Source organism: Molothrus ater, chromosome 1 (assembly GCF_012460135.2).
Source record: "Molothrus ater isolate BHLD 08-10-18 breed brown headed cowbird chromosome 1, BPBGC_Mater_1.1, whole genome shotgun sequence".
Lineage (NCBI taxonomy): Eukaryota > Metazoa > Chordata > Aves > Passeriformes > Icteridae > Molothrus > Molothrus ater.
In genome coordinates this window covers 111047254-111074197 of record NC_050478.2, presented here as the reverse complement: position 1 = coordinate 111074197, position 26944 = coordinate 111047254, and the positions used below count along the sequence as shown (strand labels likewise).

The 26944-nt window shown below is 39.4% G+C and overlaps 1 protein-coding gene across 1 annotated transcript in view; it reads right to left on the bottom strand.

Moving 5' to 3' along the window:
• SPIDR (scaffold protein involved in DNA repair) overlaps positions 1–26944 on the bottom strand; it is a 196275-nt gene that overhangs the window by 168233 nt on the left and 1098 nt on the right. Inside the window, 4 exon segments of the mRNA XM_036379007.1 lie at positions 15568–15725; positions 18305–18490; positions 19995–20073; positions 20982–21137. Of these exon segments, the coding sequence (XP_036234900.1) occupies positions 15568–15725; positions 18305–18490; positions 19995–20073; positions 20982–21137 (579 nt within the window).

Below are 26944 nucleotides of genomic sequence, written 5' to 3'. Positions count from 1 at the left end.
GTTTACAGCCTCTAAGCAAAAGAACAGTTCTCTCAAAAAGGGTGAGATTGATTTTTTATTGTATTATTGAAGTGTGTATTCACTAAAATCATTTGTTCTTACACCCTTCAAGTCTGTGAATGGGATATGAAAATAAAATTAGCTGGGATCTCTAACAATTAAAAGATAAAGCAACAAGTCCTCATGTTTTGTAGCTGACCACAAAAGCCAGCAAGGCCATCCATTGCCCCTCTCCCTTAAACCACCTCATCTCTCTGGAACATGAAGTTCTGTCATATTTTCATTTGCAGTTTAGGGAATCTCAAGTGATTGCATGCAATGAGCTGCACCAGGACCAAAATCAGAGCAACACATTCCCTGACTTTGGTATATACTGTTTGAATTAAAACTTTCAACTGAAGCATGTTATGTTTTTATTTAACACACAAAAAACCCCACCTATGCACAAGTTTAATGGTAAAATCCCATTTTCACAGCACAGCTGAATCCTGAGCCATCTCTAACCACGTTCAACGATGTACATATGAAAGCAAACACAACAGCACACAACTATAGCTAGTTACATACCTGCTAGGTAGGAAAAAAATGCAGGCAAGACGGATACTTTTATTTTCTTAAATACAACTCTGTCACTTTAAAGTGACAACTATCAGAGGGGTCATCCTCCTTAAGAACAAGTGTAAGCAAGACTCAGACACTGAAAAAGCACAGAAATATCATGTAGTTCCGTTAGCGTGCCAAGTTACTAATTTAAGAGTTGGGTCATTTGCTAATAAAGCAAAGAGCACTTATTGTCTGTAATGTTGCAGAACCTGACAAACTAACACACTTGCCTACTTTCTCCTCACCCCTTTTTAAACATAGTTAAAATACCCATTTGGAGGGTCAGAGAAAAGAATCTAGGACATATGCATAACAAGAGTGAGTTAAGTGCAGAAGCAACACAAAAACATGACTTCAGAGCAGCAGGAAGTGTGCTAGCACATGACAGATGCAATCAAATCCATAGGTGAGTAAACCCAGGACAATGCCACAATTAGTCTGGTGTTGCATTTCAGCTTCTGCAACATTTAAACTAAAGAAGCATTTTATTTCTATTGCTTTTTTATGACACCCAATCTGTCAGTCCTCACAATGCTTTGGTTTGGAAATTACTTATTACCAGATGAAATGCACAGAAAATGAGTGAAAGGAAAAAATGTCAAGCTACCTACAGGGCAACACAACAGGATTTATGTCATCTGTGGTTACAATAAATACAGACTGAGGCAAACAAATTGCACCTGACTACGTATACAAAACTCAAGACCTTTCAATTTATTAAATAGAAGTTATTACTGTTTGCAGGAAAGGAGGTGATGCTCCTTGCCAGCTACATATGGCAACATATTCCTAGATGCTTGTTTTTATTTTTACCAATTACAGCTTAGGGTTAATGTGTGTATGTGTGTGTTTTCTTTTTCAAAAGCTAGTGCAGGTTGAGGTATTTTTCTAAAAACAAACATACACACCTGTAGTAGTGACCACATTTTAACCACAGGCTTCTGGATTCTACAGGTTCACAATGTTAAAACAGATTTGTACTCGCATCTTACTTAAGTAAAATGTCAAATTGGTGTCTTCAGTCTTAATTTCATCCTTATGTACTGCTAATTCTTTATGTCCATAATTATCACCTTCTTCACTTTAATCTTATGTTCTGCTTCATTATGGACTAGTTTGCCTTAGTTTGTCCTCTGTGTGGTCTTTCAGAGTTTTAGCAAGTATTGATTTTCCACAGAACAGTTTCTTCTCTTTCCAACACTACATAGTCAAGCTCATAAAACCAAACAAAAGAATTCCTTTGTAACTTTTTCCAGCATTGTTTGTTTAGATTTCTACGCATGCAATTTAGTCTAGTTTCACGTAGCAGAAATTAAAACACTGTTCTTGCTAGAAACTGCAGAGACTGGGACTAATGCCTGCCAGAGAGACTGAGGCACCAGGTACAAAGCTTCAGTTTCACTAAACAGAAACAACAAATCAGATTTGCTGCTCATTTTAGATGCAAGCAGCAAACCAGGGCTTCCTTTTGCTTTAATTCCATCAACACTGGCATTATGCCACATAAGATAACATGTTAACAAGGCTCTGGAAGCTGAGGACTTAAACACACAATAAAGCAGCAATTAAAAAATTGTGGAGATGAAGGAATAACCAAGTGAGAACAGCAAGAACAAGTCAGGCCAGAGACTTGTTGAACTCAGCATCCTATCTGGGACAGTGGCCCCTGTGAGGTGCAAAAAGCAAAGAAGCACAAAGCAAGGGAATGCTTCTTCCCTGGTACACTCCTGAGGAGTGTGGTGACCTGTAACTCTAGAACTTCCCAAGGGAGCATAAACTGAATTACTAGGTGATCAGAATTTTCTCCAGAAAAAAAAAATCCAATCACTTTTAAACCAAACTCTGCAGAATTCTGGTAATATTGTAAAATTTCTTATATTCTAATTAATGTTTTTAATGTCTGCAAAGAAAGTCACTGGAAGGGACCACAGGTAGGTCACCAGCCATAGATTTCTGATTATGTCATCGTGGTTTATTATTGCTACAACATCTAAAGAAGTCTCAGAAAAGATATGAGTTATTATGATTATGCTGAGAACGGTACTAAAATGTACAAAAAGAAGTGGCAACCTCTGTTCAATGAATTTGTGGCAGATAATGAGGCTAAGCAATGAAGTGCATTTTAAAAGAGTCACAGTGGTGATCAAAAAAAATACATTGAAAGATATTTTTCTTGCAATTCAACTTTACAATACTACCAACACTTGGGGATCTCCTTCAGAACATTTCATTCATTCATTCCAGTTCATTCCAGATCTGGAAAACACAAGCATCTTTCTTCTTTTCAAAAACAGAGCTAGTGCTGCTAATAAGCAGATGGAGATTTTTACAATTACTGGCTGCAAGTCTTATAAAAATTAAATCCATTTGCTGTTCTTCCACTTAAAATGCATGGTAACAAAGCAACAGAAATTAGCATTCAGTGGTCTCTTAAATCATCCCTCCCTGCTCAAAATGTGAAAATAAACCACCACACATTATATCACCAGCAGTCTTACTTTTTCAGCTCTGTGATGACGACAAGGATCACGACTGTGTCAAAGGCAAATGGCTATTGTCTACATTATTACTTCTGACTGTTCAGAGCATCTGCAGCATGCAAGGCACAGAGCAACTTTCCACCACCACTTTCCAAAATCCTTACAAATTAATTGATGGCAATTAACATCTGACTTGTATTTGAAAACCCTGCAACTCACATGCAGAGGATGCAAAAAGTTTTGCTTCTTCACAACCAAATTTTTGAAGTCACAAGCAACTTGTGCATTAAAAGTGCAGAAATGCTCAAAGTAGCTGCAAAGTACATGCAACAAAAATTATGCTGGGTACTTTTAATAACATAGTGCAACTACTCCCCATCAAATCTAACTGTCATTCTTGCCTTCAAAAAGTAAGTTGTAACACAGAAGTGTGGCATACAAGTTATGTTCCCTTCCAATCCTATATAAAATCATGTCCTAGTTTTCCTTTCCATTATAATTCCATTATTTCCTGAATTACGATTTCTTCTACTTACCTCCCAACAAAATGTACTATAATAACATAAAAATTTATACTCAGCATCCACAAGGATGATCCACTAAGGAGATATGTGAAATATTTTTCACTTAGAGTTGTTAAAGTGATGAATCAACTCAGCATCTTCATTATCAACAAAAGTGATTGATACATTCAGATTTTCTTTCTTTTTTTTAACACTGAAGAAACCAAACCAGAGATTTTGCCATAGGCTTTTCTTCTGAGTTCATTAGATTTGAGAAGCCATCAATATGTATGGGTATCATTTATCTAAAATTGTAAAGCCACACACAAAAATAAAAACTCTGCCCTGTTCTGATGCCTTCTTAACTACCTTTTTCCTCCACAACTGCTGTGGTTAATGGAAAGTTTTTTCAGGTAAGAAAAGCATCACAGAATCTTTAAATTGTAAATAATGTAAGGATCAAGCCTAGCTCTACTGTTTGCATAGGAAAACTAGACTCAAGTGCATATAAAGGCTACCAAGTAGAGGGGAATAATCACCCTCCTGGCATTTGTTTCAGACTGGTTTCATATAAAATACATTGGTTTTGTTGATGTTCAAACTGACAGTCTTATCTATTGTCTGGCTCATTGCTTTTTAGCCATGAGAACAGCAATTATGTCCTATTTTATTTCCTCATCCTAAATTTGCACCCTTCAAAAAGTCTGCTTAGCCTGATATTTTTTAATCCACCATTCCACCCCTAAACTATTCAGAAGAAAATATATCTCTTTCTCTTCTCTCCTCCTCCAGTTACTACAGACTGAGGCTGATGACAGTTTCTTAGTCTGAAGACATGCTTTGGCCCTTCCTTTTTAAACCAGTAAGCAAAGACCATACAAAAACTCATATCTTTCCAACACACCACAAATATCTCACATTATAAGGATTCATCTGTTGAGTTCCATCAAGGAGGAACAAGTAAGTCAAAGCTTCTGTAATGTGTCCTGGTATACAGCTATATTAATCTGGTTTTACAAGTAGCTATGTAAAACTGTTGCATTACAGTCCATAATATGAATTCTTTTCTCTGTATAAGTCTGCAAAGAACTTGTCAAAAGGCAACATGATGCTTTATCTACAACTGTCACAAATAAAAGATCTTTTTTCACATTCTGCCTTTAAGATAATACACTATTAGACTGGGGTATTTATTTATTCATTTATTCTTTTTATACAAGTAGGTATACTGTTTTCCCATTCTATAAATGTTTCATATCCTAGACAAATCACATTATTACCAGAACATACCAGATTCACAACTTGGCAAGACCAATTTTTTTTTTTTTTTTACTTTCATGATGCTTCAATGTACTTCAACAAATGTTTATGATTAAAAAAACCCCAACATAGTGCTTCTCCAATTAGCCATATAAATTAAAGATTTAAATTTAAAAAAACCCCACAAACCATAAATTAAAAAGTGCAGACTTACCTTCGCACTTCTCCCTCACCTAATCAAGCAAATCAAAGAAACTTAAGTCTGTGAGTCTCACTCCAGAGAAGCTGAACTCTTCTCTAGACAAGTCTGGCTAGAGCCATCACCCTCTACAAAATGCACCCTCCATGCTGTCTCAAAAGCTCCTCTCCTTCCCTATGTCTGTACAGAAAGCTTTATTAAAAACATGAGGTAAGCATAAACTGGGCTACGTGAAAGAACACCCTGCAGAAGCCACGCAGAGCAGCAGGTGGTAGAGAACACAGCTACAAAGGGTATCCACTGCACTGACCAAGCGGAGACTCGTTTGCAACATTGTCTTTTGGTATGTGACTTCTCAATTGCTCTGCAAAGAAGGCACCGAGGGTGGTGATGGTAAAAAGGACAAAAATCATACACGCTGAAAAGCCCACAGCACACTAACATGGGAATAGCTGTAGGGGAGTCTACCAAGGATCATTCTACCCCCCTACTTTTGTCTCCAACTATGATTAATGTCAGATGTTTAGGGAAGAGTTTAAAACAGGACAAGCATGCAGCAGGGCTGCTACAGAAGAGTCTTCCTGATTCCAGTTTGTGGCTACAACTAGAGGCAAGATCTTTGTATTTAATTCTTAACAGATTTGTCTTGTCTTTCTTGAGTTTGTCCAGTTAGTCTTGAACCCATGTAATCTTTCAGCACCTGTATCATTCTGTGACAAGGAGTTCGGCAGCTCATATCAACTGGGTGAATGAACTCCATTTTAATGCTGAATCAACCTGCTAGTTTCACTTGATGTGTCCTAGCATGAGACAGTGCCTGGTCATTCAGTTATCTGAATGACTTCTTATCTATTTATGAGGCATGGGTTTCTTTCATGTCCTCTCCATAACAATCTCTTTATGAGGTTGAAGATTTCTATTCTCTAGAACGTTTTACTCCTACCAACTTGCTCTGAAGCTTTTCGAGTTCCACTGCACCTTTTTTCTTATCAATGGAAAGACCAAAGCTACTATCCACAAATACAGCTTGTGTGCAAGCTTAAGGGATTATTGAAGTTGTGGTGGTTTTAGAAGCCTTTCAGAGGCTTAAAACCCAGAACAAACCTCAACCCTTCTCATACCTGACTATTTAGGTCAGGATGAAGCTGCTCTGCCCATTGTGTCTGCCTTCACAAGCAGACAGCTCTAGTCTGGTTTTCTCACTTAGCTTTAATGTTCCCTTTCCCATGCACAGGAGGGTGTCAAGGTGCCTGCAAAACAGCAACAAGTTTGCAGCAATCAGTGTTTCTAAAGAGTTTCAGCCAGATGAGAGTATTTGGTGGCATAGGACTAAAATGTTGCATTAGGCAAGACAGAACCAGGGAACTGACACCAAACAATGGCCAGGTGAAGGTGAATGGGGACAAGAGAATGAAATAGTGACTGTGCTGAGAAGAGGAGACAGAGTGGGAGGAGAACGACTGGGACTGAGTCAAAAAGAATGCCACTGTGCTGGGACTGAGCAGTGAATCAACAGCCATGTGCAACAGCTTCTCCATGTGTCCAGGAAGCTGGAATAACAAAGCTTGGCTGAAGTTGTGAGTAGTGGGAAAGATATCACATGAAGTAACAATTTCATAGCGTATTTCCAGAGAGATTGAGGACAAAGATAAAACCAGCAGGTAGTCAAGGTTGCTGCCCTCGTCTGAATGCAAATAATGTTATCCTAAGGAGGATAAAAAGGGATGGAGCAGCTGGCCTACACACGAGAATGTGCTAACAGATTCCTACAGAGCAGGAAAAATCCTCTTTAACATATTTTAATATATTATAGCTATGGAGTTAGAGACCATCTCCACAGAAGGGGTTAACCAGTCACCAGGGTTGTTAGTCTGGAACATGAGTGTCCTGATAACAAAAGAACTGTAAATCTGAACTGTCATCTACAGATGATTCAGATGTTTGTATAGAAACTGCTTATCACAGAACATGACACAGACCCTGACAAACTGGATATCAGAGGCATTACATTTTCATACCATTCCCATCCCTTCTTATTGTTCCCAAGAAAGTCAACCCCTTGCCCTCGCCCAACATTTCATACCTCTAAATTTCTCAAGTTCTATTATACATAGTCTCAGTTTTATTCCATTTGTTCTGCCCCTCTCTTATCTATCCAACACACTTCCACACTGCAATGGGAGCCAAGAACAAAAGTCATGTTCCCAATACTCTACCATCAAACTGCATTCTTTACAAGCTAAAGATACTCTGCCATGACTTAAAAAAACCCCAAACCAACCACAAAACAAAACCCCACATAACTGTCTTCTTCCATATATAGATAGAGAGGGAGCTTCATTCATTAAAGAGAGATACACAGGAGCATCATCCATTAAAGAGAAACACACTGGGAAAAACCTCAGGGGTTTTTAATAACCCCGAGGTTGGTTTAGAATTCTTTCTAAACTTTGGTCTTCCTGTGTTTTCTAAGATATTCTAAATTTACTACTAGATCTTTACAATGCAGTAGATTCTACAAAGAGCTGCCACACACTAACCCTTACTACAACAAAAATTTCTGTTTTGGTGAAAATTGAAAAGGAACTCATTAGAAGGGGAAGCCTAAATACAAGGATAGTTAGATGATTTTGGTACACTTCATGTACTTTGTAGAACTTTACTTGTTCTACCAGGAATTGGATGACCTTGGACATTTAGGTGTCTTATTTTAACTTAAAAGCCATTTTATAAGCAGTATTACACATGCAATTTTTTTGAGACAGACAGATGCATGCCTTTCTTATGCGGCTGCCACAAACCTCAACACCACTAAAGCTCACTTGTGAAAAGATGGAAGCTGCAACTGCACTAGGAACCTTGAAATGACATGCAATGCTTTTTTTTCCACAACTGGTTGCAGCAAACATCCTTGATAGTAAAAGAAAACTTTATTTTCCCCAATAAATTAGGTCCCTCTCCTGATGCCATGAACTAACAGAACGGGTTACATAACCAGCCACTAAAAGACCACAAAATTATTTTTAAAGCACCATGACAACCCACAAGGAAGATGTAACCAAAGGCTTTTAGAGAATTCAAGCCATTAGCCTATCTACTCTGTTCAGGTCTCCTTCCAGAACTACAGTGTTTAGAAAGCACATTTATAAGAAAGAGAAATTATTAAGACTGGTCCTATGTGTCCCATTAAAGTTCTCTTCCACCACTTCTTCAAAATCTATTTCCAACAAATTCAAATCTCTCCCCTCCAATTTATCCTGAAGACTCCTGAGATAGTTTGGAAGACACAGTCAGACAAATCAAAACTCAGCAGCTTTCTCACTGTGCTCATGACCCTTTGCAGAACACAAAACTATTAGCAAATTATCCATAATAGCAAACAACAGAAAGCTTCATCAGAGGCGAATAAACCAGCAAGACAAAAGCCTTTAACTTTCTATTAATGTTACTAATTCCTCTGGCTTTATCCTCTCTCTCCTTTCAAAGGAGAGCACTGCACTCCCAGCAGTGCATGCTCTGCTCATCCCTGTAGCCTCTTCTGCTGCAGCACCAGGCAATCTACCAACAGGAGACAGACAAAACCCTCTTTCATTGCTTCACCTCTTTAGATGGAGGTCAGGGCCCTACAGAGCGAGCATATACTGCTTTGCTTCTCCCTGTTGATCCTAAAGATCCTCTGTGGCGCTGTCAAGAGCCATGCCCCAGAGAGGTGCTGGACCTGAGGAAATGCAGATGCCTTGTGTGACATGCAGCTGCAGGACAGGCCTCTTGAATCTTGTTTAAAACACCAGGCAGACTTGGGGAGGATGTGGGAAGATGACAAAGAGAGGGGCATTCAATACATGGATGCCAAGACAGCAATGCTGTCAGCTGTGCTCAAAGTTGTTGCTCTCCAGAGCTGTGTAAGAAAGAACACGGGGCTCAACTGAAGCCTTAAATTAAACAAAGCAGAGGGGTTGGATTAGCATTTACAAACAGCCTGGTGCTTCAAACAACATAAAAATACACTCTGGGAATGACAGCTCAAGGCAGCAAGGTCTAAAGTCTGTTTATGTCACTGTCATAGGTGCTGTGATCCATCAAATTTCATGAATCCATGGATTCATGGATGAGGTACACAGAAATCTCTGCTAAGCTTAGTTAATAAGTCATCCAGGAATTTCACAAACTAGGCACAAAGAAGCCCAGCTACCTCAGTGACACTGTGGAATCACCTATCTGTATGTATGAAAACTGTGATTAAAGATGCTTCCTTCAAAATGGGCATCACAGACTTCAGGCATTTTGACACTGCCAAAACCACACATAACATGAATCAAGACATTCATATAACTGTGTCCTTGAGGAAGATAAGGAACCAATTCAGCCACATTGACATTTGAACCCCTGTGTCCCAGAATTATGAAGAAAAATAGTCCCAATATGGTTTAAACTATCAAAGCAAGGAATATCTGAGCCACTTAGGTATTAGCTGAGCTAGTGTCATCAGTCCTGTTTTAAAATTAATGGGGTCATTGTTTAACTACAGACTGAAAAAAAAAGCTAGTTATAACACAAATAGCTATAGCACCCCCAGAAACATCCTGTTTCCTATTCTGATAAGCTGACCAAATCATGGAAACAAAGTTGAGAAGGGAAATATTGTCTGTGACTAAGGAAAAAAGCTTCAAGGCTTGATTCCTGCATCAGAAGATGCAGAGACATCCCTGCAGCCAGGATGCAGCAGAAAGCAGCTGGTGCACAGGTTCATTTTCTCTGATCATTCAAGTATAATTCCTTTCACTTTGCAGGCATGAATGCCTGTTTCTGTACCACTACTGACTTGCAATCTGTTGACTTGTAGGTCTTGCCTAAAAGGCCCAGCTGAAGAGCCCAGTTCTACCCAGAAATATAAGGTTCCTGTTTTTGGAAAGACAAAGAGAAGAGACACAGGGAAGGGAGAAGGATGCTGCCCAGATAGGTTATGCTGTCTTCATCATTCAAGTTTTCTGGGATCCAACTAGATAAAGCCCTAAGCAACCTTGTCTGCCTTGTATCTGAGACTGTCTTGTGCAGGTTGAATTGGAGAAATCTGGAAATTGCTTTCAAGCTGAATTATTGCATAAATTACATTTAGAAAAAAAAAGATGGAAGTTTGTGGGTATTTTGTATATACACTTTCTTCAGTAATGAACTGACAAAAGTAAGTGCTTGCAATAACACAGTCATATCATCATCCTTTATCCATGTTAAGTCATCAGTCTGACAGGATGACACAAATTCCATTTGCCATAATAATGATTCCCTACCATGAGATAATCTGTTTTAAATTCTGTTACACAACCATAGTTCTAGACTCGATTCTAATTACCAAGCCAATGTTAGTTATAATTACCATTATAATGGATCAAGAAAGCCAGGACACAAAAGCAAGTCCAGAAATAACAGCAAACCTTGGCCTGTTCATCTTTTAAGTGACCTCTTCAGAATTTCATTAAGTATGTTGAATCCCCTCCAATGTAATGCCACAGAAGGACAGAATTTGTTTTGAGGGCTTTTTTTTTAAGAGCCAGGTTAAGACAGTAATAAATCCACAAACTAAACAGCTGAATGAACCTTAATTTGAAAGATCAGAAGGTCTCAGGTAAGAGACACAGACCTACACATATCCATGCAGGAAGGACTTCTTTCCCTGCGTTCTTCACTCAGGGAAAACCCCAAAATAAACCTTTTGCACAACATTAAAATAGTTTTTGCACATTATTCAGCATCACATCAGCTCATCCACTGTCAGGGCACACAGACTGCAGAACAATAGAGAGCTGAGAATGTGGCAGGGATTTATTAAAGAGCTTTGAAACAACACATGGCAAATCTCTTTTTCAGTTGTCTGTTCTCATACAGCATAATAGTTTGGGGATATTACCACTCTCTATGTATTCCAGTCCCTACCAGGTGCCTATGAGAGAGAGCTGGAGAGGGACTTCTTACAAGGTCTTGTAGCAGCAGGGCAAGGGGGAATGGCTTTAAATTGAATGAGAGCACCTTTAGATATTAGGGAGAAAATCTGAAGGTGGTGAGACACTGGAAAAAATTGCCTCAAGAAGTTGTGGGTGTACCACCTCTGAAAGTGTTCAAGGCCAGGCTGGATGGAACTTTAAGCAACCTGGTCTAGTGAAAGGTGATGGCTATGTCAGGGGCTTGAAACGGAATGATCTTTAATTTTCCTTCCAAGCCAAACCATTCTATGGTTCTAAGATTCAAAGGGAACAAGCTCTTAATCATGTGACTTTTTGATAAATTTTCACCCAAACCAGAAGTTAAGATCAGCAGAAAAGTGTCTACTGCACTTATTAGTGTGCTGTGCAAATAAAGAGGATCTGCTGTAACCAGTTAAGCTTCATTTATGCTACATAGCAAGTATATAAGACTAATTCCTCACACCATTCTGGAATAAACCTCACTTGCTCCCCATGTAAAGCAAGCAAATCTGGGTACCCATCAGAAACTAACAAAGTGGATTTACCAGGGAGGGCACAAAGAAAAGGCCATACTCTTGTAAGGTACCAAAATTATATACTCCATACAAATGCTGGCCTACTTTAAGGGATTAAGTGTTTTGAGGAAGGGTTCAAGTAGGGAAGATGATGCCACTCGATGCACAGAGCCAGAGAAAGCTCCCAGATTCAGAGGTAGTGTGGAAGGAGAGAGGAATTTACCCACAGGAGCACACATTTTTATTTATTTCCTAGCATTTAAATATTTATAAGTTTAAAATAATTCATAGATAAGCAGTTCCTACAAAATATGGAACCTATCTCACAAGACAAAGTCTCTAGACAAGTTTGGCAAAAAGTAGTCACTACCAGTGCATAAAAATAGAGAGTTTTTAAATTTTGAAGTGATTACATGGCACTCTTTTGGAAAACATGTATGCTGAAAAACTAACATTAATGGTTAATCTTTATTTTAGTATCATGTTCTCCAAGAAAAAAGTTCTCTAGGTATCCACCACTGGTAACTGGAAATGTAGGAACTGTAAGAATAGAAAGAATAGAACCATCTGGGGTCACCTTGTCAGATCTTTGTCCTGCATCATCTTAAGCAAAAATGCAACCACTTACAGGTCAAATGAAAGCTAACATAACCCCCTCATCGCCTAAAAATAGCTAAAGGAAAGTAAAGCATGGTCTTGTCATATCTTGCACATGCTTCCTTCAAAAATTCTGAAGACAAAAATTAGCTGTTACCACAAGGCCAGCTTCAACTTGCCTTCCTCATTATCCACTATCAAGCAGCTTTACACATCAGAAGTGGATAGTTGATAGGAAAGACACAGCACAGGGACTTGGAACATAAACTGAGTCGTGACTGCAGCTTTACAGCCTAGAGATAAGCAAGAGTCTTATCTTCCAACCAAAACAATATGTGAAGCTTTTCTATGCAGTTAATATCACCGAATAGAAGTAATTTTAAAATTAGATATATTAGTATATAAAGGAGTAGGGGAAGAAATTTCCCAGTAGAAACATAATACACTCCTACCAAGAGTAAATACTACCATAAAGATATTTTGGCAGTAATCCTAAACCTCCAGAACTTCTTGGTATTTGGCATATTTTGAAGTGGCGTAAAAGAAATTTCATGGTCTTTGGATTATCCACACACTCCATTAGATTCTAGATATTTAGTAAATACCACAAAAATGATGATATATCAACATTTGGCTTTTTTTTTTCCTTCCCTCACCATGAACTAGGCCACAAAATTAACAGGCCTTTTTAAAGAATACTCATACAGCAAATGACCTCCTATAGTGAACAGTGCTTTCTATTCTGTCTTGGAAACCTCTCGGCTTGCCTGCAGTTTTTTCCTAGCAGTTTTTCCCTTGGAAAACAGCATATCTCAAGTAAAGCAAAACAAAGACTGCAGCAGGCAGAGCAATCACTGGGGATTTACCCTCCTGCATACACCGAATTCCCAGAAGAAAGTTTTCTGCTGAGGGTGACCACCCAGCAAAATTCCCAGGATGCTACTCCAGCTGAGATGGGGGAAGAGGAAATCTGTGGGGACAGTCTGTTTCCCAATGCACCCACATGTTTTGTACTAGCATAACTATTCTGGTTAGATTTAAAAACTTTTTATTACAGTATGGTTGCATCCCAAAAAATCCTCTCATGAGCGTCATTAACATGAATGTGTCTCATAATGTTTATCCAACTTTCCATGTACACTGGGCTAAGTCATGCTGGTGTAATAAAAACAGGACAACTTTTACCAGTGGCATAAATCTCAATTCTGTTTTCACAGCTTTATGCAGACCATGCAGCCTCTTCTGATGCTGCAGCCTGGGATTTAGGCAATATAAAATAAGTTCTTCAAAACTTGAAACACTTGACTAACCCTTGCTGAACTCTGAGCTACAGCTGCTAGAGTGGGACTGACACCCACAAGAGCCTGATGAGTGCCAGGTCATATACGTTGCCACAGCCAGACCCGCTGCTTCACAGAATCAATTAGGCTGGAAAAGATTCTAAGATCATCGAGTCCAACCTATGACCAAACACCACGTTCAACTAGACCATGGCACCATGGCACTAGTGCCACATCCAGTCTTTCCTTAAACACCTTCAGGGATGGTGACTCCACCACCTTCCTGGGCAGCTCTTTCCAATGCCTGATCACTCTTTCCGTGCATAAATTCTTCCTGGTGTCCAATCTGAGCCTCCCTCGGCACAGCTTGAGGCTAATTTCTTTTGTCCCCTCACTTGTCGCCTGGGAGAAGACTCTGACCCCACCTGGCTACAGCCTCCTTTCAGGGGGTTGTAGAGGTGATGAGGTCTCCAGTGAGCTGTTCTCCGGACTGAACACCCCCTGCTCTCAGCTGCTCCTCATCACACCTGTGCTCCAGACCCTTCCCCAGCTCCGCTGCCCTTCCCTGGACTCGCCCCAGCCCCTCAATGTCCTCCTTGTGGTGAGGGGCCACGGACAGAGCAGCGTCCCACCCTGCAGCCCCGGCAAGGCAGCAGCACCCTGCCATGGGGCGGATTCCTGGGAAACTGGAGGCTGCTCTCCCTCCTGTGTGAGCAGGACTCCCTGTCACACTCACTCGCGAGCATTTTCATACAGAATCGAAACATAAACGAGTTTCAATAAGTTTCAATCCGCTTCGCTGACAGCCCGGCCCGTGGCCCCGCCGGCCGAGGTTCCCGGGCCTGCGGTGCCCTCTGCCGGGCTGCTCCGGCACCGATCCCCGGCGGATCCGCTCCCACAGCCGCACCTCCTCGGGCCGATGTTCCCCGGCTGCCAGGCCAGCGCTGCCCCTTCTCCTTCCCCCGGCTGCCCCTCTGGGGGTCACAGCCTGGCCCCTCCGCTCTGCCCGCCCCGCCTGGGGCTTCTCCCCCACATTCCGGGGAGTGCTGCCGGCGCGGGGCTCCCTGGTGCGGCACCAGCCCCCAGCAGCAGAGAGAGGGTAAATCACAGTGACAGGATCACTTAGGCTGGAAAAGACCTCTGAGGTCACCGAACCCAACCTCTGAACAAACACCACCACCACGTCAACTAGACCACGGCACTAAGTGCCACGTCCAGTCTTTGCTTGAACACTTCCAGGGACAGTGACCCTGAGCAGCACATTTCAAATGTTACTTCGGCCTAGGGTACCATCACATCTCAAGTCTTTTCACACATGTCAGTTCACTGTAAGATACTAAATAAAGATCTATAGCTGACAGAGAATGCTTCTTTAGAGATAAACTTACATTTTTTGCAATTAAAAAAAAAAAAAGCTACCATATCTTAGCCAGCAATATTCCATTCTCACTGCTTTCCCTTTCTGGAGCTCTGCAATCCTCATCACTGAAAAGGGAGTCCTACACGTAGTCCTTTACCCCATCATGCTCTATTCCCAACACCCGAGTTTTTAGATAGTCACAGTCTCAAGGTACTAAAGAGAAATGGGAAATGGTCTCTCACCCACCACACTACAGGAAATTTGGGCACCAACTCGTCACAAGCAGCCAGGGACTATACAGAGTCCAGATGAGCATCTCTGGTGAGAAACCCACCCACCTGATGACTTTTTGCACACACACTGACATACAGGAAATTCAATTTTAATATAAGAATAAGCTGCTTCACTGCAAGGGTGACCAAGCACTGGCACATGTTGCCCAGAGAACTGTTGGAGTCTCTGCCCTTGGAAATACTCAAAACGAAACCTGACACAGCCGTGAACAGCCAGCTTCAGCTGCCCAGATGTGAGCAGAGGGGTTTGACCAGGCACTCTCCAGAGGTGCCTTCTCACCTCAGCCATCCTGTGATTCAGTGATCACACTGCCAAGCTCTGTGGGAGGGGCAGTGCTTGGTTTTGAGGTTTGGCAGTCGAAGAAAATGCCTTGAAATTCTTGTGCACAGAATTCCTACTGAAAAGATAAAGTAAGCAAAATCCTCACACTACCCCAATTCAAATGCAAACAAATATGAATACATTCCATAATTATAGCAGTGGCTTTTTTTTCTTAAGATTGGAACAATTTCTCACCTTACAAAGCTCATCATTTTCCTCTTTGACAGGCAGAGAATTAGTATTTGTGCAAGAGTCTGAGTCTGATATCTCTACTGAGCTGTCCTCTTTTTCTGACCCATCGCACTGATCAGTGGAATCAGTATCCTTCTCCCAGTCAATAAGCTTCAATTCATCTAAAATAGAAGATGGGTAAAAAGAGTTTTTCTTAATCACCATCTCTCATAAGTACAAGTCAGAGTAATACTACAGCTATCCTGAACTTGGGGGAAGAATTGCAACATTATTTTTTAACTATGTTCAACTGATCTTTATGTTTAAGTGTTTTGTGTCTCACAAAAATCTAAATCCTACTAGCCAAATGTGTTCTGTGAGGAAGGATAAAAATTACATACATAAAAAAAATATTTCAAAGTCCTGTCTGCAAAGAGGTGGTACATTTAACTGCACAGGTAGGTAGTATGTTCTCTTTAGTTTAGTTATTAATAATTTTTCCATGGTTTAGTTAGGGTTTTTTTTGCCCAGCTTCATTGGATTTTCCACATGTACTTGTTCAGAATTAACTGTTCTAAGCAAATGCCTTAAACAATGTCAACATCTGCTATCAGTGGTAACCCTCACAAAAGAACAAAAAAGCTAGTTGAAATGGTCACCTCCTAAAACACCATGCCTCAATATACAGGTCTGCAAATCAAATCTCTAAGCACATCAAAGAGAGAACTGTTGAGGGCAAATTAATAGAAACAGGAATAAGGAAAGATGGAGGTAAAAAATAACAAATAAAGCCCAAACAAACCCACAATGCAATGGCAATAAACAAAGAGATGCCAACAGAAATGCAGAACTTTTTCCACCACCATCAGGACCATGTAGTATTTAATGCAACTCCAAAAGTCCATTTGTAACTCCAAGGATCTACTGAAGGGCATGGAGACTTGAGCTGCAGTAGCACCCTCACAATCCTTTAGGTGCAAACATCACAAGGTACTGAGAGAGATAATTTCAACGTGTTTTGCATAAATGAGCATGTTCGAAGGAGAAGGAATGAAAGATTTTGGGGGGCTGCTTTTTGATTTTGTAAATGTCATATTTCTAACACTGGAATAGTCATGTACAGGGGAGAGGCAGCAGAGAAAGAAGGCACCTGCACCATGCTCCAGGCATCTGAACATATCCACGGAACTGTAACAGTACCTTCTGTACTTGGCAGTGCTACTGTAAACTAAATACTAGTTCCTACATTGACCTTTCAGACTCTGAAGTCACACAGCTATAGCGCTGCCACCTTTTACACACACAAATGCATTTCTGTTTCTGACTATGAGGAAGCTTCATCAGAAATTTTAAACACAGACATCATCAAGCAAGTAGAGCAAAGAGGTTTATTTGAAGCTGTGTGACAACGGAATAAATTACTTGATGAAATAAAAGGCAATCCATTTTATCTTGTCACACGGAAGTACTAACACTCAAAGTGAACTTCACATGAAAGGGAACATCTCTAAAAAATACTTTCTCCCTACTGTCACCACACCTACAACTGTACCTATATATGCACACACACATAGAGGCACCCTGGGTACAATACTAAAATTAGTGTATATCATGGTTACTTCAAAAACATAGAAATTACAGTTCTTTTACTGCCCACTGCTTTCAGGATATTTTTGGGTTTAGAAGAAAAACATGACAATTATTGGATTTTATCAGTAACCTTCAAGCAGATACATAACTCATCAGGGTTTCTTCAATTACACAGAGAAACCAAATTTTGCTATCTTATAAGCATAAAAATACTGTCTCTTAAAAAAAAAAGGAAGATTAAAGCCTGCAGGATATACTTTCAGGGGATAAGTGAATGATATTAATGGTAGGTTAGAAAAATTCCTACTCAGCAACAGATTGCAGTTTAGAAAATGAACAGTCTTTCCTTTCCTAAAAGAAGAAAATTACAAGGAATTACAAAGATAGCCATCAGATATGCCAATGACAGTGTTATATAGATAAAAGGAGGAAGATTTTGCATTTTTGTTTTACACCTAAGGAGCATATTTCACCAGTGTCCCGCACAAAACAAGAAGTCATCAATCAGTCAATCTACTTGCTCAGCTCACAGCAGCATTTGAATGCTTTGCCAGACATCCAGGATCCAGTCTAACGGTAATATTTCAGATCTAACTGAAGTACTACAAGTTAACCTAACTTGTTTTACATTGTAAAGTCCTCCTAACAAGTTCTAATGCAACTTATACATTATCCCAATTAACTTCTATAATAGAGCATATGATTTTTCTGTCTTCAGCTGCACTTTTTAATCAATTTCTCTCCCCTCTGTCATTTCCTGGTCCATGAATTAGATAGGAAGTTCTAGGAACTAAACTCATGGCTGTTCACATAGTGCAGCTAACAGGGGAAGCAAGGAAGACTGCGTTCTGAAATGAAAATAGATGGCACACAAGATGATGCTATCTGCAGCTGCAAAGCCTGCCATATCTAATCAGTAGATGCACAAAACTGTGTTCCTTTACTCCAAGGTTTAAAGTTTTTGTACATAATTTATAATAAAACCTTACTCTATACCCAGATGAAATGTATGAAAAAAACCCAAAAAACCAAAAGAAACAAACCCCTCCAACTGATCTAACCAAAATAGGAATGGATCATGTCATTTTGTCAGAATGACCTCAAGAATATTTTCATTACAGCACCTGAAATTGAAAGAAGATTTCTTGTTAAGTCTTGCATTTGAACTTACCTTCACTACTTTTGTCCTCTAACAATAAATCACATCCGCTAGGAAAGTCCTCTGTTTTGGAAGTGTCACTTTTTTTGCTGTCCAACCCTGGAATCAATGTTTTATTTCCATCATCTGAAAAATCACTGCCACTAGAGGTCCATGTTATGTCCTCAGCTTCCTTAGAGCTTTCAGCAGCAGCAGCTCCTATGAAAAAGCATTGCAAAGTGTTAGACTGCTACAGAAACACAGTTTTGTTAAATTTAAAAGTATTAAAAATTAAACTGTACTATTTTTAAAGGGCAAAATTATAAATTCTGTTACTAGGCGTCAGAGATTAATAATGAATCATTAACTCACGTGTATTTTTTATTCCTACATATGTTATTTTCAGTTTAGTTCTCCACAATAAATGCTAACACTTCATTTTATACAATGAGGCTACAACTGTGTCCTTCAGCAGTGTGAGGACAAGTCATGACTGTCTGACATTTAGTCCCCCTACACACAGTCCTAACACTCCTCCACATGTATCCTTGTAAAATGCTGAGTGCTTTAAAGAAAGACTGTCCTTAGAATTCTGGGTTTGGGAGCTCTCTGACTTCATCCAACAAGTAACAAAGGAATAAAAGTATTCCATCAGTAGAGATTACTCTTCAGTTTTCTCTTTCAGTTTTTTCAGGAAAAAAACCAAAACTTCTCAGAAGTTGCAAGGAAAACCTCATGTGTTTTTGAAGACATTTTAATTCAAAATACTTTTCTGCATTATTTTTAATCATAAAAGCAAGGAGAAAAGGATTCATGCTTAGCATGGAGTATACAGAAATAAGAAGGCAGAATTTTCCACTTCCTACCACTACTAAAACGTTATAAGTAAATGGGAATTTAGATAATTCCTGGGGGTTTGGAATTAGGCAGAAGAGCCTAGAAGAATAAAATGCCACCACATCTCCTCCTGCAACAGAGAGGTTCTTCTTAGAAATCTAGAAAAGCTAGAACCCCAAAAGGTAAAAAAAAGTGCCCAGTAGGTCACCTACTTACATCCAACGGAAACAGCACAGCTGCTGGAGCAAGCAGAAATAGAGCCTGAAAAATACCACCCCCTCTTTTTTTCCTTTCCTCTGGGCTCAAAAAAAATGGAAAAAACTAGAAAGAGTCAGTAAGTCCTCCTCCTCTTTATTCTGACTAGAGTTCTTTTTTTTAATGCCAATATTAAGCAACATGGGGGCATACAGAAGACTGTAAAAGCAGGAGGTTGATAAAACTCTGGTTTTCTACCTATTGCTCATATTTACAAAATATGTACTCTCTCATGCCTGCTTGCCTGTCTAGAAGATGACAGAATAATCTCACTTTCAATCTATACAGCTAAGGGCTATTTTTCATTCCCTCCTAATGAAATGTGAAGCATTTAAATATCCCATCCCTTTTATAATACACACCATATACAGAATTAGTGATGCTTCTTTCACCTTTCCAAAAGCAATAGCTAAGTGCCTGCAGCTTTGCAGAACAAATTTCTGGCACATTCTGGGTGAATGGATGAGCCCCACCACAACAGTGAGAGATTGTGTGTCTTATCAAAATTAGCTTCTAATTACAGAAACAGAAGAAGAAAGCGACGAGTACTTTGAGCCAACTTCTACCCCAATACAGAACAAAATAAAGTAACAATAGTCTGACAATGCTAACATAAATAATCAAAACATACTAGATGCACTTTCAGCAGATGTTAACAGTGATCCAAGATGCTTCTTAATCCTGGATTTCTTAGTAGAAGGCCTCTGGGACTATATTAAAAAGAGACAGAGATTTAATCACTAGGACATTAAAAATAATTTTAACATGTATCAATATATTTAAAGCTGTTACTCACCTACCAAAGCTTAGCAGACCAATTTCAAATTAAATTTAAAATCTTTTACAAGACTGTAATATAATGAAGTATTAAAGCATGAGAATAGTATCATAAAATCTGAATTTTCATAGATTTGGAAAATGGAAACTTTCTATGACTATGACAGAAATCACATGTGACCTTGAGAAGAACAGGAGCCAGTATTTTCATCACTAAAATGTCAAAAGTGGGCAGTAAAAACATGCTTGATAAAGCATGTGTCGTCTTGAAAAGTTACATAAAGAATTAACTTGGTTGCCCTGTCTCTGATTTTACTATATCCCATAAGATATGCAACCCTATGACTGCTCAGTACCAGAAGAAGAAACAAAAAAGCAGCTTGGGTCAGCACAAAATACTTTTCATTCAGATCTGGCTGATCGAGCAGGATTTTCTACACTTAATTCACTATTACAAACACATTCTTTAGGTCTAGCAAAAAATCCTCAGGTGCAAACTACTGCATTTTTGTTCTGTATTTTTTTTTAGGAAATGTAGTACTTCATCACAAATATGAAATTACTTTTGCATCCTTCAGTGTATTACTGAATTTTTCTAAGTGATGAGTGCTATCTAGAACACAACATATTAACATATGCTCCCCAAGTTACACTAACAAGTTAAGACAATGTCCTTATGTAACTGTGCTTTCCATTTTCTGTCTATTTTGACAGTTGCAACAACATGCTGTTAGTTTGGAAACAACACCAAAAGAAAAGGCAACATCTTATTATTCACTCAAGCATGGAAATTCACTGTCAGTTTGCATCTCTTTGTTACACCACTAAAGCAGCATTTTACCTCCAGCACTGAAGTGCTCTCAAAACCATCCCCACACCTAAGCCACGCATTGGAAATCGAAGAAGCAGACACTGATGTCCTGACATTTGATTTTTTCAGACCTACGGGTGTCTCATCTGGGAATGGTGTGCGGTCTGCATTCCAAAGTCTCTTGCGCTGGAGAAAGGAAAAACAAAGCCATTAAACACACAGGGTAGAGATAATCAATTTCAAGTTAAATTTACTTACTCTGGATTGCCACTAGTATTTTCTGAATGTTTACAAACAAATTCCAATTTGTAATGAGTTCAGGAAAAAAAAAGTCTCAAACATTTGCAAGCATCTTTTATGCAGCTCTAAAGAATAACACCATCACCAAGGTCAGGGGTAAATTAAGTTTTTGATAAATACACTTTCTGTTGGTCTAAACTATGTCTCATAATACCTGATAGCTGCTCAGTGAAGCTGAAAATATATGTTACACAGGAACAGCTCACTAAAATACACTGTAACTAAATAATGCCTTCAAAGTCATATATTTAATGTGCTTTAATTTTGTTTATGCAGGAGGTCACACTAGGTATCACTATACTGTTCACCATTAAAAATAACTAATCAACCAAAAAAAACCCCACCCCAGGCTCTTTCAGCTGTAAGAATTACACTTATTTCCACAACCATTTCCCCACCAAAAATGTTGCCTTCCCCTTACAAAGGATGCCAGAAATCATTTGGAGCATTAGATAAGTCATGAAAGAGGATTAGCATCCAGTGCTAATATCATGCAAGAGATTGTAACATCTGAAAATAGCTGAAGATGAGAGAGTTGCCTGTTATCACATCCAAAGCTATCTCTCAGATTCAACACCAGTTTGCACATAGAAATTGAACTTGAGCACGATAACCATCTTATCCTACTGTGCTGGTGAAATTTATCTTAGAAAGCACTGACTGTATCATCTAACTACATCTGTCTTCTGATATACCTTCTCTCAAGCAACTCCAGTTCCTAGGTATTATTCCTTTGGAGTAATAAATAATTATTACTCCAAAGTTAGGTTAACCAGCTCACACATTTTCTGCCAGACTGGTCAATCAGGACTGTAACATCCATGTCAGACATATGCACAACAAAAAACAGAAAGTGGAATCATAGAATAAATATTCTGAGTTGCAAGGGACCCACAAGCATCACAGAAGCCCAACTCTTGGTCCTGCACAGACCCAAGAATCACACCACATGCCTGAGAGCACAAGCATTTGGCACTTTTTGCAAATGGCAATGCATATTTGTTTTCCATAGGGTTTTTTCAGTGCTCTTGAGAATGAAACAAGCAGTTCCCAAAAGCAGACAGTGAGCAGCATCTTACTTCACCCCTCCAGTCACAGTCCTCTGTGCACGGTAAGATAACTCACCCTGCTAAGAGCCTCTTCTAAAACTGCCGGGGGTATTTACACCTCAAAGCAGCTACTCATTATCACCAAAGTCAAACTGTCCCCATAACTACTCCCACAGATATATGAAAGGTACAATCTTGAATCTGACATGGTATTAAATCCGGAATCAACAGCGCTTTGGCAAGGACGTGATGTCAGGTAGGAGACTACAGCAGTTGAACAAGAAAGGTTGACATTACGACACAGAGAGAATTTAAACACTGCTTCCCCTCACAGTGAAGATGCTGGCCTTGATTTCCAGAGTGCTTACACAGGAACCTCTGCACTGGGCTGTCCTCTTGGCAAGTGCTTCTGATGGTTTTTAACCTTAGTCAGTGCTGGGAGTCTTGCTTATATGCCTGGTTTTGTAGCTTCTAGAAGATTTTGTGAGATATATTTTGCAGACAAAGACTTACAGCATCACATACAGCTCATCTAAAGCTTATTTCTCGAATGGGATGCTCCAGTTTTCAGGAACACATCTGTGCCAACAGCAGCACTGTAGCTTGCAAGCAGGTTTACAGGGCACCACTTCTGATGGTCAGTTAAAAGCAGAAACAGTTGCAAATAAGTGAAAATAAGTGCACATAATTGCATGCACAAAGAGTTGCCTGAAGCAAGCTTTGTAATATACTTCCATTGTTAGCAAGCTTAACAAACATAGAACTAGGGAGTTACTCCTTGTTAAGCTTCTCATTCATGCTATTCTTAAAATCAGGACATTTGCTGACAGACAGCAAACCTCAACTTCTCAGTGCTGTCCAATACCAACACAGGAAAGAAAGGATGTGACATAAGAGGCAGGGGATGAACAGCAGAATGTGGCAGCTGATACACAGCCACTGCTGCACAATTGCCAAGATTTGGGAAGGGGACGCCGTATAAAAATCAGCAGGATAAAGGCTACATCAGCAGGATAAAGGCTAAACTCCCTCTCCCTAAGTAAGAAGGGTTAGGGTACAAATAGAAAGGATGTGCTCACAGGTGACAAGGTTAAAAAAGCAAACTGAGTAGAACAAATAGCTAGGTTTATGCTTAGATGGCTACATTTCTATTTAGAGTGCAATCTGAAGTTGCATTGGAAGTGACTTTTACACACTGAAATTCAGTGTACAAGACAGTCATGGCTGTGACAGGCAAGAAGACTTTTCATAATTGATGACTTAACAGCAGAATAGTTTTATTTAACCCTGCACTTCCTTAGCCTGACTAAAGGCAAGGCTGCTCAGGTTTTCAGAGCAGCACTACAGAGCTGTCTCAGGGCAGGTGGTTCCTTGACAAACCAGAAACAACTGGAGCCCCCTCTTCCCCTTCTCTCTGAGCACTTGGAACTCACCAGACTCTGTGTGCAGACACAGCAACGATGAACCAAACTGACAGAAAACCTCTTTGGGAAGAAGCACGTGTTATCTACAGCTGGTGCAACAGCACAAGAAAGGATACAAGGATCAGTGGAACCAGTCCAGCAGCTGTTTGACACCATGGCAGCTTATTTACAACCTGAAGAACCATCAGTACTGTGGACAGTTCTGGTTAATTAGCTCTTTGTTTCACCATGCATCCTGCTCCACAGATTCAAGAAAATCTGAGAGTTTCTGCTACCACCACACAGAAATTTATAACCACTACAAGCACTGAGAAAACAGTCCCCAAAGTCCCAAACCAAGGAAGTAAAGAAATACACCTTTTACATGAGATATTCCTCAGCTACTGCAAATTCTGGCACACTCCACTTGGAAGAAAACAAAAGAGAAGGAGTTATGGTTGCTGATACTGACAGCAGTGGCTTTGAGTTCCAGATTTTTAATACAAATACCTTGTCACCATTTCCCACATTCTAAATTGTCTTAAAAACTGGGAACAAAACAACAACACCCCCACAAAAAAACCCTCCAGAGCCAAATTACCGGATCCCAAACTCCTTGTCAATTTAAATCTCTCCATATAAATATTTGATGTGAATTCAAGAAACTGGACCTAGAGCTTCAGTCCACAGTTACTGAGAGGGCCAGCAGCCTGCAGGGCCTCTGTTGGGCTCTTTGCCTTCAAACACCATGGGAACAGCGCCAGTGTTGGGGACAGCACTGTCATCCTTCCCCTGCAAAGCCACCTTGGCACAGAGGGGTGGTGTCCAAGGACTTCTGTCACAGCAATACATCTGCTGGCATGCAGAAATCACAAGTTTTAAAGGCTCTTTGCTTCTGCTCCAGCCTGCTTCACGGCTGCAGAGAAACTAACATTTTAAGAAACTTAATTCTCAGGAGTAAATATTTATAATTAAGCTAATCTGAAAGCTGTGCTGCCCCCAAAGAAATGCAGCAACAACTGTGAGTTCTTTTAATCTTGAGTCACAAGGTTAATAAATTTTTCTTTCAATCTGAAATAAAAACGGGGCACATAAAAAATAACTTGTGTACTTTATTAAAGGAATGCATGAAGTGTCTAGAAACAAGGTATTGGAATTAAAAAAAAAATAAATCACTGAATCAGGCTCAAAAGAGCAATAGCATGTAGACCTGCATGAACATCACAAAATCAAGATTTATTACAAAACAGAGTCAGACAACAAACCTTGTAGATTGTGTGAGGTGTCAGAAGCCAAAATATGACCTCTGAAATTTTGAGTTAAAAAGGGGAAGGCGAGGATGGCTGTCTCATATACAAATTGCCTTGACCTCTGTTCTTAAAAGCATTGCATTTTGTCTCTGGAGCAGTTCCTTCTAAATGAGTGGAAAAAAATTCGAGTTACTCCTGTGGGCATTAGTGGAATTAGGTCCAAGCCCTCCTCATAAAGGGCACTGCAAGCAACCCTATTGCATTACTCCTTTAGTTATTTCCAGTGAGACAAAGGTAAGTCAGCCTACGTGGGTGCAGGTGTGAGGAAAAGGGAGGCAGACTCTGAAAAAAACCGTGAAAATGCATAAGGATTTTACAATAGACTACTGCAAGTATGGGGCTGGAGTGTTGGATTTGACTTTTAAATAGATGTTCCTATCTAGAACATCTCCACTCAACCAATCTGTGAGGTTACTTATGTCCAAGACTTGTTACCCAGAAACACTCTGTATAAAGTCACTGGGACCATATGCTCAAAGGCTACTCACTACACACCCTTTACACTTCAGATAATCCCACTTCTTTGGGCCTACTTCAAAAACCACAGGAAGAGCCCCCAGGAACACATGACCCAGTAAATTATCTACCTCATATGCAAGTGGCATTTCTTTGACACATCACCTTCTCTTACACAAAAAGCAACATAAGCTGAAGGAGAAAACTAGTGATAAACCATTTCACTACATGAACTCCTCCTGCCACTGGCTTTCAAATCCAAAAATTAGTCACACCACTTAAACATCAGTCAGAATTATTCAAATACAACTGTTACTGTCTTCCTGGACAGAGTAGAATGAAAAAGTATTGAAAATCACAGCTCTAGTCGACAGAGACTTTTCATATTTTTTAAAAAAACCTGATGGGACCAATCACATAAAAGTATGTAAATATCCAACATTGACCAACAGCCATCCTCATCTTTCACCTTTGTTCTCATCAGTTTCACATGAAAATACTCCAGCTAACACTTCAGCTTGTGTTGGCCTTCAAAACTCCAATTTCAAGAGAGTATAAAACTGAATTTGACAACAAGCACCTCACTTTCAGCAAAGCACCATATTAATGAGTTCTTAAAAGTGTAACTACTGTATTTAGTGCCTAGATAAAAAGTAAAGTTCTAATTTAATATGAAAATATCCTTGCATTTTAAACTCTCAAGTGAGCATTCAAATACACACTTAAAGTAATGATTTGTATTTTTTTCCAGTGAAGATTATTTTTTTACTCCTGTGAAAATCAGTATGCATATTTCCAAAGATGACTCACAACAACACATGTGGTCCCTAGAAAGGTCCTCATCAAGTTGTAATCATTCATAAAAAAATTATACCGTACAATCACAGTCAGTGATAACCTGCCATACCATACCTCCTTCTAGTCTTGTGGCAAAGAAATACTAAAACCAAATTAAAATCTTAAAATAATTTTCCCATTGCTATTGATGTGTGAGACCAAAATTTTTAAAACATTCTTTCAAAACCTTTCTTGGTGCTTATGATTTTTACTACACTAGATAAAACTATCCTCAATGACATATATAAGATTACCATTTGAATGTCAGGATTTTTTAACCTACATGTCCTTTTTTAAGCAAGAATATAAATTACTATATATTACATTGGAAAAAAACAACTCTCATGGAATAAGAATATTACTGAAGTATACTTTGTATTAACAACTAGTGCCAAGTAGCTGGAGAGAAATCTGCAATCTATGAAAGCAGTTAAAGCAGAAGTATTTTAGAAAAGCTTACAGAAAATTAAGTTATGCAAAATGTTTAGGATACAATAACAGTATCACATATTTTTGTTACGTCACAGGTTAGCATGGGTTTTAATCAATTTAATTAATAGCCAGCAAGTGCTCTATTTCCCCTTGAACAGTATAAGTTTTCATTCATCAAGGAACGTTATCTTTGTCAGCAAAAGGAG